This window comes from Gavia stellata, chromosome 32 (assembly GCF_030936135.1).
Source record: "Gavia stellata isolate bGavSte3 chromosome 32, bGavSte3.hap2, whole genome shotgun sequence".
NCBI classification, from domain to species: domain Eukaryota; kingdom Metazoa; phylum Chordata; class Aves; order Gaviiformes; family Gaviidae; genus Gavia; species Gavia stellata.
Genome location: NC_082625.1, coordinates 154,112 through 165,585, shown reverse-complemented (window position 1 = coordinate 165,585; position 11,474 = coordinate 154,112). Strand labels below are relative to the sequence as shown.

General features: G+C 52.2%; 1 protein-coding gene across 3 annotated transcripts in view; it reads left to right on the top strand.

Moving 5' to 3' along the window:
- Positions 1 to 10,907: 10,907 nt before the first annotated feature.
- CELF5 (CUGBP Elav-like family member 5) overlaps positions 10,908 to 11,474 on the top strand; it is a 39,854-nt gene continuing 39,287 nt past the window's right edge. For all 3 annotated transcript variants that reach the window (XM_059831686.1, XM_059831685.1, XM_059831697.1), the window contains exon 1: positions 10,908 to 11,181. In XM_059831686.1, the coding sequence (XP_059687669.1) occupies positions 10,908 to 11,181 (274 nt within the window). The remainder of the gene's footprint in view (positions 11,182 to 11,474) is intronic.

The following is an 11,474-nucleotide window of genomic DNA, read 5'->3' as shown; positions in this document are numbered from 1 at the left end:
TGTTTATTCAAAGGGTTTGTACTGATTTGAAGCAATTAAAGTTTCTATGCAAGACAGCTTCAATACTGTGGAAAAAGTGGCTACCTGAGAAGCCAACACAGCGTATGCTAGTGGTAGATTGTTGTGCCTCTGTCAATTACCAAAGGACTGTTTGAACACTTATAAACTATTTATTCAAATTATAAACATTGCAAGAGACCTGTTCCCTGAGCACGCGTCAGTCCAAGTCTTACAAACCACAGTGGTCATAGTTGCAGGGTGGGAGACTGACTGAAACACAACAGAAGGGAAAAGATGGAGGTTGTACTTTCATTTCTGCCTCCTCATAGTGACCGAGTATCTAAGGGGTTCTCCTTGGCAAGACTTTCCTGTCAAGCATCAGCTGCCCCAGCTTCCCACATGTGTTGTAAGGATGTACAAAGTCGAGTCTCGGTGCATGCCCTGCTTGGCCGGGATGTTTGGCTCCCTGGGGGCTGTCTGAAGGAGGCCAGACCCTCTGCTGCTGGGGCCCTGGAGCCGCTGGGTGAATCTGCCAAGCCCCAGGAATGCCTTTCTCTGCTGCCTCCCCGGTGCTGTTCCCTTGCGGGGACTTGCGGCCCGCTGCCGGGCTGGTTCCGCGGCGGCTGGAGCGCGTCCTGGTGCCCGCCGGCAGCAGAGCCGCACCCGGGCCGGCGCCTGCTCGCTGCGTCTCAGCCCGGCGGCGGTGGCCTGCCCTCCCGGGCTGCGCGGGCCTCCGGGCTCCCTGCCCGGTTCAGCGCGAGGGCACAGGGAGAACAGCGTTCTCGTAAACCCAGACCAAGCCCCGCTGCCAGCTCTGTCGCGGCCGGGGCTGCGGCCGGGCCGCCCGCGGCGCTCGGCGCTGTCCGCGCGGCCCCGGCGGACGAGGCGGGGCGCGAGGGCAGCGCCGCAGCGATTGGCCGGATGGCGGGGGCGCGGGCGCGGGCCCTGGGCGAAGAGCAGGGAACGGCGGGGCGGGGCGGGGCTTGGCTCTTCGAGAAGGCCGCGGGCCGGCCGCCTGCCGCACGCGCCGCGCTCTCTCAGGTACGAGCAGCGCCGGGGGGGCGGCCCCGGCGCTCCTGGGCGGACGGGCCGTGACGCGCGGCTCTTCCCGTAGGATGCCCAAGGCCAAGGAGCTGGTGGGGACGAGCAGCTCGGAGAGCGGCCCGGAGGAGGAAGAAGAAGAGGGGAAGGTACTGCCACCCCGGGGAGGAGGGAGAGCCGCCAGCAGAGCTCCCCGGTCGGGTGTCCGTCCTGACGGCAGGTGACACGCCTTTCCCGCCCGCACCGCGGGGCAGGGGCCCGGCGGCGCCCCTTCTCTCCCCCGCCGGCTGCAGAGGCACCTGGCAGTTGCAGTGCACCCAGTGGCATGTGCGCTTCGTTCATGGACCACAAAACTGGTGTGCTGTGGAGGCTCAGGTATGGCCCAGGAGAGGGGCTGTGGCTCCTCAGACCAGGCTGTTCAAACTGGTGATCTCTCTTTCTAGAAAAGAAAGAAAGAAATGTCTTCTAAGTCAGAGAAAAGGCTGAAAACAGAGGCCAAACCTTCAAAGGTGACAGAAAAACCTGTGGGACAAGGTAGTGAAGAGGAGGGCATGTTCCAGGTATGGAAGGCAGGGATCCACTCTGGGAATGTGTCTTCCTCCTTCTCGTTATACAGGTCTCCCTTTTACCTCCTCTACTTGTAGCAGAGCTTTTTTGTAGCCAAGCTGGCTGCCTGGGCTGCCTGCTGCTCCTTCACTAGTCCTCCGGCATGTTGGGTGACTCAACAGGCCTATGGGCTGAGGAGCAGCTTGTTGCAGGGCTGGGTTTAATGCAGGCTCTGTGTCACTGCAGATTGGGAAGATGCGTTATGTCAGAGTGTCTTGCTTCAAGGGGAAGGTCCTCGTGGACATCAGAGAGTTCTACGCTGACAAGGAGGGCGGCATGAAACCGGGGAGGAAAGGTACAACTGCATTTGCTAGGTGGCAGGCGGGGGCCATGCTGGCCTCTTCACCTCGGCTGCTGGCTCTCCAGCTCTGGCTTAGCCGGTCTCCCTTGGTGGTAGGGAGAGCTGTGCATGCCGTGCTGAGGGACTGGGGAGCTGAGCAAACCACACGGGAGGGTTTAGCACTTTCTCAGCCTGGGTGGCAACAACTGAGGAAAAGCACAAAGAATGAGTGAGTGTGAGCCTCCAGTGAGAGCCGGAACTCGGCAGGACCCCTTTGAGAAGCAGTGCAGGAAGCTGTTGTGCAGGACTCTGCTTCCACCTCTGATCACTAGGCCTTTCTCTGGCTGTTGGCAGGGGCAGAGCTGCAAGGTGGAGGAGGGGAGGATGAAAACACTGGCTCTGATGTTGCTTCCTTGTGTCCTACTGCTAGCTGAAAAACTTGTGTTTTGGTACTGGTGATGCCTAGGGCAAAAAGGTGGCATTTTGTGTGTTTGCCCCTCATCTGTACTGGTGGAGCTATGCTTGGCAGGGAGAGCCTCCCAGAAGTAAATCCATCCTTCCCTATCTAGGCGGGGACAGGAAGGTTAAAACCCTTCTGGATCCCCACCAAGACACTCCAGTGCTGCTGTGTTAGGTGTTCCTTATTCTTTCAGCAAGGTATCTGATAATGTGATAAAGTGGCATGACTTGGGTGGCCCATCACAGCGGCACTACCTGAGTAGATGATGCAAGGAAAGGCAGCTAGAGAAGGGAAGACATGTTTTTCTCCAGAGCTCTTCAGCTGATGAGTCGCCACTCAGCTTAGGCCTTTTGCTTTGGGACTTTGACAGTGACTTGCCAGCTTGCCTCATAGTTCACAGGCCCTGGGCTCTTTTCACCTATTCTGTGTGTTGTGCCCAGCAAAGATTCAGTTAATGTGGGGTTTCTTGAGGAACCTTTTGGTCCTTGCTACAGATTTTTTGTGTCAGGGCAGATGAATTTGTTTCAGCTTGGTTTGCTTCATAACCACTAAGTATGGTTTTCCCTCCAGAAATTAATTTCCTTCAGAGAAGTTACAAGTATAAGTTAACTCACTTAGAGGGAACTGTGTACCCTGTAATGAAAATGGGAAGCAAAGCCCTCAAGCTTTTCTGTGCCATTGGGGACAAAGAGGGAAACGAGCATTGTGGACTCCTTCCAGGCTGGAAAAAGCACACCCACAATGCAAGACAGAAGATCTGTCAGTTAAAACAGATCATGAAGAAATGTTTTTTCATTTAAATACTGCCTTTGCTGTTTTTCTCAAGAGTTCTTGCCCCCTAACCTTTAGCTAGAGAATTTAATAAAGCTTGGGCCCTAGTTCTTTAATGTGATTCTTAACAAAGCCAAAAGGAACAAGTTGACAACATCTGGCTGGAACCCACACAGCAATTCCACTCCCGTGTTTGTTTTGTAAGGGAGAGGGACAGGACATCAAGACCTTATCTCTGCTGCATCTAAAAAGAAGCCAGTTCTTCTCTAGTGTTTAAGCCACACTACTGATTTCTTGTTAGCAGCAGTTTTGTGGGTTTTTTTCTTTTAAATAGAGCTAGAGTTGGCATTATTCCCTTTGGGCAGTTGAAAGGATGGTGTCCTAACTGCTATGTGGAGTAAGGTTCTCCTAGAATTTCTTCCCAGCTCATGTGGGTGGGAATTTGTATTAGGGAATAGGCTATGAAGGGCTGTGGGACTCTTGAAAGGCAATTCGAGCTTATATTCTCATATGGTACTTCTTGATATGGGTGCTAAGGTGCTGGCACAACTGCCATGCTTCGAGGGCTACTGCTGTTTCTGGTCTGTGCCCCTGCCTCAGATTCCAACTTTCCCTTCTGTAGCTAGTCTGTAGGAGCGGATCTGGTGTGCTGTTTGATGCTTACCCCTTGAATCCTCCGAAACCTCTCCTTCTGCTGTTTCTAGGGATTGCCCTGTCTGCAGAACAGTGGAACCAGCTGAAGGAGATCATTCCTGAGATTGATGCTGCAGTCAAGAAATTGTAAGATGAAGAATCTTGGACACCTTCGCTCTGTTTCCTTTCCCTTAAGTGCAAAGACAACTGTAAAGCCAAGGATTCTCATCTAGAGCCTTCCCCTCACCTTGCTGGGGTTTCCTCACTGAGGTGGTGGTGGTCATGCTGAAAAGACCATGGATTCCTCTATTTTCAAGAAGTAGCTTGTAATGAGCATCTGGAACTAGAGCCAGTACTGTGCAGTGAGACTTCAGCACCTCTGGTCTCAAGCAGACTTGAGGTCTGTGCTGGTGAGGGACGTGACCCCAACCTGGCTTTCCAGGGGTGGATGGCTTCAGTCTACCTTGTGGAGAGTTTTAACTGCTCTACATCTGTTACTGTCTTCCAGTTGGTTGATTGTTGAGTAAGATGGTTTGTATACCTCATGTTGGCATCTTCTGTGTTTCCTCCACATGTCATTCAGGCTATTTCAAGTACTTTCTGTGTTGGTGAGGGTTGTTTAGTGTTTTTTGGGTTTTGTGGGGGTTTTTTGAGTGAAGAAAGGGATTATTATCCTTTAGCAACTGGTCTGTCTGTAGAGGGTGGATATGCACAATAAATGTGTTTGCATTATAAAAAGGAGAGGCATGGTGTTTCACAGGCTGGTACCTCAACTCATTGTTTCAAGCACACAGAATCACAGAATCACTACGGTGCACCCTTCTTTGTAGGTCGCTGTTGGATTTCTCTTTCAGAAGGGGAGTGCTCTGCAGTGTTTATTCTCATTATATGTTCCCAATAATCCTGCTATACAGAAGCAGTCAGACAGTGATCTACTCCAGGTCATGGGGGAAGGGCAAGCGAGAATGCAAATCATTCAAAGGAACTGGTAATTAGGAGGCCTATTAAATAGAGGGGAAATTAAAGGCCTAAGGAGAAAAAAGAATATTCCTCTCCCTGTGGCAGAGAAAAATTACAAGGTATGGAAAGAGTGAAGAGAGGATATTTTTTATGCTTGAGCTCTAAATGGATCCCACTCTGGGATCAGCTGCAGCAAGCACAGCCTTCCTCAGCAAGAGTTTTCTAGACTTTTCAACAGTTTGTGTCTTCCATCTATTTTTGGTTTTTCTGTTGCCCTGGTTTCCATAGTATCTGAATGCTTCATGCTCTTAAATATATCTGACACTTGCAACACCTTGGTGAAGGAGGAGGTACTAAAGCCCTTGCTCTATAGAGGTGCTGGGGCTGTAACCGCTCAGGGTTGTATGGAAGATGTGGGGTGGAGCAGCGAATTGAAACTAGGCTTTCCTAAATGCTGAATTTGTAACTGCTGGGTTGACATTTCACTAGGGATAGGAAAAAAAAAAAAATTTTTTTCATAAAACTGTCTCTTAAAAAAATTTTGAAGGGCTCAGTGCTGTAGTTGCTTGGGGCAGGGGTGGGGAGTAGTAGACTTAATGACTGAGGCATTCTCCTCTAATCCTGTGTTCAGCTATTCTCTATTCAAGTGTCACATTACTTTCTCTCAACTAAGTGAGAGAGAGCATGAGGATACTAGACTATGTCTCAAAGCCAGGTTGCTCATGCTGTAAACTTAATCCCATGGAATATTTATTACATAATGTCTTACTACAGTGTTCAGAGACTAAAGGTAATGGGAAGATAAAGAACTTACTTACAAAAAAGAAAGAGATGATAGAGAAGCAGATGATGTAGGTATGAACCGAAGATGCTAGGGATGCTCAGTCTTTTTATTTTGTCCCAGCCCTGGGTTACCCAGATTAAAGCATGTGACAGAAACAACCACCTCTGTCCATGATCCATGCTCCAGGAGTGTTTGGGGGGCAGAGGGAGAAGCCAGATCAAATCAGCAGAGCTTAATGTCTTTGATTAAAAACAGGTCCAAACCGAACTTGATCAGCTCAACTGAATGAATATTGCATGGTTCTAGAGCTGATGAGTGGCCTCCCTTAATTGGGAAAGGAGGGCCATGTTCCATTGTTTTCTGACTAGCTTTCTTTCAAGCGTTGGAAGAAACAGTTTGCAAACAGCCCCAAATTTTTGTGTAACAGGCAACAAGGTGCTTTTTTTTTTTAATCAGCGAAGAACAGATGCTCTTCATCAGAAAGGTATCTGGAATCTTTGATGTGCATTTCTAATCTACCCACTGTTATAGACAACTTCTGGTCATAAAATCCACAAGCCTTAAAACTTAATTAATTTTTGGTTTGTTCCAAAGTTAAAATACTAAAAAAAACCCTAATCTTAAATTGGTTGGGATAACAGATAACCAATGAAGGGTAAACCACAAGGTCTTGGTAAATAAGGGAGGATGAAAGCTTATAGCAAGTTGTAATCTTTTCTACACAGAGAGGGTGTTTTTCTCTTAAGCTGTTAATCTGGCTGTTTTGGGGCAGTTTTCTCTGCAGAACCCTTTGCTCCAGACCAGCAAAAATCACATTACAGGAATGAACTTTTATCTTCTTGAGATACTATATTGTTGCTTGGATATTTTCTGCCAGGACTGTCTTAATTAGTCCTTTGGCTCTTCTGTCTGGGGAGCAAATAGGTAAGGGAAGGCAGATTGTTTTGAAGGATCCTTGGAAGATACTTCCCCCCCCCCCCCCCTTTTTTTTCTGGGCTGTTGTGAGGATTTCCTGCCTTGAGTGCTGTCTCCTAGGTGATGTGGAAATTCAGAGCTCCAGCTTGTATTTTCTCCATTCCTTGATGCCTTTAGGAGCTGGAAGGAAAGGGCAGGCACTCCTAATGCAAAATGTATCTTGCTGTTCCTGCGCCCTTAGTTTGAGCCCTTCTCAAATTTGGGCCGCTGGACTGCACCTCTTCACCTTTTATCTTAAGCTGCCTCTGTCTAAATCAAAACACTTATATGCCCCAAGAAGCCAGGAAAGTATAGATGTGTTTACAGAAAACACCCTGGGTTTTTTTCACTAGCAAATGTCTCTCTGCAGAAGAGAAACTTCTGGGCACACAATGTGGTTTTCTTTTAACAGTTCTTTTTTGAAGCAGAGTCTCAGGTTTGGGCAGAATCTGTTCCTTCATCCTCTGGGAATCATGCATCTGAGCTTTGCTGTGCCCCTTCTAGCTCTCCCTTGCAGCCTCCTCAGTGACAGATGCAACATGTTTCTTCATCTGCAAAGGTGACCTGTCATTTCCCTTTTTCACTCTCTCTTGGTGCTATGACTATCTTTTATCTACCCCTTAATCTTGTTACTCTAGTATATAATTCTCTGTCTGGCTCTGTAAACTCTTTCCAGGTGCTGATTGACAGCTTTTCTATTTTTCATATACCAGCAGTATTTTCATGTCTGTTTTCTTCTCTACTGCAGTCGGGGTGATTATAGTAGGTCCATTCACAGACTCCAAAAGATACTGGATATCCAGGAGGAAAGATTTCCTCCTAAGTAGACATTTTCTACCTGAGGCTCTGGGTCCCTCAAGCTGTAACATAAGCCTAGAACAGCTTGTGCTGCAGCAGCTGACATGAAAAGGCAGGCTAGACATGGAAAGGTACTTGAGAACATTACTTGCTTAGCCATGATTCATCCAAGGTGAGGTTTGCTGCTGTTGTGATAATGGTCTCTTGTTTTTAAGATTGCCTTATCTGTTTGCAGCTGTTAAAAATTAGAACAGATTGACTTGTCATAGGCTTCCCAGCTGATGCATCTGTGGCTTCCGAATAGATGGCAGAACCCTGGCAGTCTCTACAAGAGATGTAAACAGAAAGTTTGACCAGTGTGAGGACTTCTGTTTTTTCAGGGTGAATTTTAGGAGCAGTACCACCCTCAAACACAAGGAAGCTCTACAGCAAGAGTCTTGAGACACCTTGCAATGGCCCCTGGGTTCAGGCTAGCCTGCAAAAAGCTGAGGGCCTCTGTGAGTCCATTTCAGTGAAAAGCCTGGGTGCAAATTCCAGGCTCTTGCACCTGCTGGCCCTGAGTACATGTCCTGGCAGCTCCACACACAGGTGGGGACACTAGCCAGGGCTGGAGAAAGAAGGGTACAGAACTGTAGCTTGGAGAAAGGTTGAGATTCTCTGCTGAGCACAAGGGAGAAGAGGAAGGAATACATGGTGCTTTCCTGCTGAGGGCCAGCATGTGCCTCTGGTTCTGCAGGGTCATCTGTCATTCTTGCTGTGACTTAGCCTGGGAGCCAGGTGGGTGCTCATACATGAACAGTACTTGCAGTTCCTCCCTCTGCTCCATAGGATTGGGACCCCTCTTCTTCCCCTGATAACCCACACCCTTTTTCCTAACCTTTCCTGCACAGCTATCAGCATTGAAACCTGCTACAAGTGTCTCCTGTTGCAGGGGCCTGGAATCAGCCCACTACCTTTCTGGGTAAAATCAAGAATAACAGATCAGGGTAGTATTCGAGCCAGTGCTCTGGGAGGTGAGCGGTGTGAGCTAGTATGTGGGGTGAGGGCGGGAAGGAGGATGGGACATGGGGAGCAGGCAAGAGGGCAGTCTGCTGAATTGGGCTGCTGTGTGGGAGCATGGAGCTGTTGTTGCACTGGGTATGTGTGTTGGATAGCAGGGTCCCCTCCTCCACTCACTGCCTCCATCTGCAGGATCCAGGGCAAGAGTAGTGGGAGATGACAGAAAGCTCCTAGTGGAGAGACTAAGCAAGGGGAAGAGAGGCCAGGTTGTGCCTGCACCACAGTCCTTTATAAAGCCTCAGGCCTGGCATGCTGAGGAGAGCTGATCACCTGGCTCTGCCAAAGCTATCTCTGCAAACAATCCAGCAAACACATCCCCTCCCTCCTCTCAGCACAAGGGTACAGAAGTCCATTCATCTTCAGGGACACTGGGGCAGGATGACAGGCTAAAATGTGTGGTGCGATGACAAGAGCTGTGCATGCTGCAGAGGAAGTGCCCTGTGGGATATGCAAGCAGTGTGTGGCCGTGGGCCGCAGAGCTGGGCTGGGCTGTGTCCTTGCAGCCGCGCTGCTGAAGGCAGCTGCTCCTTGTGGAGCATGAGCTTTGGGTGTGCTGTGCTTCAATATCACCCTGGCATAACAGAGGTGGAGCAGAGAGATGAGACAGCCTGGGCCAGGACGGTGCTGCTCAGAGCACTGACATCCCCTGCTGCCTCATGTCGTCTGTCAGAACTGGGGAAGCTGGTGGGAGACCAATCCACATCCTCACGTGAGGAGTTCTGACCCTGGTAGCAATAGTGGATGCTTCAATGTGGATACGTGACCAGCTTCCAACCGTCTGGCACAGTCTGAATGGGACCTAGCTGGAAACACATCTGCCAAGCCACAGTTAGGAGGGAGCTGAGCTTTTCAGAAGAAAGGGGACTTGGGGCGGAGACACCTGGCCAGGGTTGTAGACCTGGGGCTCTGTATCACCTCCCAGTGCAGCTAAGCCCCCTCCAGGATCGGTGCTTGTGGCTGTGCTCACCGCCCTGTCACAGTTTCTTCACTTTGGGGGAGGGCTGTGTTAGAAATTTTCTGCTTTAAATAATTTCTGTTCCTCCAGACCCTGGTGCTGAAGCACCGAGAAAAAGGGGTCAAACACTGATTTCTGATACGGATGTAGACGGGCACTCCACCTTGTCTTTTGTTAGCAGTACAAGAGCAAGCTCTTACTGTGGAAGAAGCTCTAATGCCCAATTTCCTGACAACTGATGACAATTTGTCCTTCTGAGATACGTACCAGGTCCTTCAAATAATACCTCCCACCCCTGCTGAGCACGCGGAGCCTATTCGTGGGTGCTCAGAGCTCTTCCCCCCCTTGCTCCCAAGGCCTCAGCGTTTCCAGAACTTGGGCCCTAAAAACGTGCCTCTTCTCTTGCCCGGCAAAGACGGGCGTTGTGTCCCCTCCTCGGCCCTCGGGAGGCAGGCCAAGCTGCCTTGCCTCCTTGCCCATGGCTGCAAGCGCTTTCGTGGCTCTGCTCGCCAAGGGGGCCCTCTCTTGGGCCCGCCCCGTCCCCACCTTTTCCCCCGTCCCTGCGCCCCTCTTCTGGGGGCCACAACAACCCCAGGCAATGCTACAGGCTTGGGGACGAGTGGCTGGAAAGCTCCCCCGCAGAAAAGGACCTGGGGGTGTTGATCGACAGCCGGCTGAATATGAGCCAGCAGTGTGCCCAGGTGGCCAAGAAGGCCAACGGCATCCTGGCTTGTATCAGAAATGGTGTGGCCAGCAGGAGCAGGGAGGTGATCATGCCTCTGTACTCGGCTCTGGTAAGGCCGCACCTCGAATACTGTGTTCAGTTTTGGACCCCTCACTACAAGAAAGACGTTGAGGTGCTGGAGCGTGTCCAGAGAAGGGCGACGAAGCTGGTGAGGGGTCTGGAGCACAAGTCTGATGAGGAGCGGCTGAGGGAGCTGGGGTTGTTTAGCCTGGAGAAGAGGAGGCTGAGGGGAGACCTTATCGCTCTCTACAACTACCTGAAAGGGGGTTGCAGAGAGGTGGGTGCTGGTCTCTTCTCCCAAGTGACTAGTGACAGGACTAGAGGAAATGGCCTCAAGTTGCGCCAGGGGAGGTTCAGGCTAGATATTGGGAAAAAGTTCTTTACTGAGAGAGTAGTGAAACATTGGAATAGGCTGCCCAGGGAGGTGGTAGAGTCACCCTCCCTGGAGGTATTCAAGGAGCGTGTGGATGTGGCATTGTGGGATGTGGCTTGATGGACATGGTGCTGTGTGGTGTTGGGTGGGTTGTGGCTTGTTGTTGTTGTGTGGTGGGTTTTTGGGTTTTTTTGTGTGTTTTTTTTTTTTTTTTTTTTTCCCCAGGTTGGACTTGATGATCTTACAGGTCTTTTTCAACCGTAGTGATTCTGTGATTCTCCTCCGTCCCTCCCTGGTCCCCGCGCCCCTCCCTCGGGGCACCCCGCCCCGCCCTCGGGCCTCCGCGCCCCGCCTTGGCCCCGCGCAGCCGCCCGCAGGGGGCGCTGCGAAGCGGTTCTTTGTGGCGCCGCGGCGGCGGCGCTGGCGGCGGGGCCGTTTCCAGCTGCGCTGCCTCCCCCGTCCGCCCGCAGCCGCGCCGGGCGCGGGGCATGGCCAGACTCACCGAGGGCGAGGTGAGGAGGCAGCCGCCGCCGCTCCCGCCAGCGCCGCAGCCGCCGCGCCGAGCCTCCCCCATGAGCAGCAGCGGCGGCGCGGAGCCCCCCGCGCAGCCCGACAGCATGAAGGACCTGGATGCCATCAAGCTCTTCGTGGGGCAGATCCCGCGCAACCTGGAGGAGAAGGACCTCAAGCCGCTCTTCGAGCAGTTCGGCAAGATCTACGAGCTCACCGTGCTCAAGGACCGCTACACCGGCATGCACAAGGGTGAGCCCGGCCCCCACCGCACGGCCCGGCCCGCTCCCCGGGGCGCGCACAAAGGCCGGCGGGTCCCACCGTCCCCCCTCGCCCTCGGGTCGGTCCACGCGTGACCTACCGCGACGTGCTGCCTCTGCCGCCCCGGCGGGGGCTCGCAGCCCCTGATCGGCGGCCCGGGAAAGGGTCTGCATCCGCGGCGCCCACGGGCGGGGGTCGGCGTCCCCGCGCCAGAGCCCCGCGAAGCCCGGCCGCGCCCGCGCAGCCCTCCTGCCCCGCTCCCGGCACCCCGTTGGTAGCCCGGG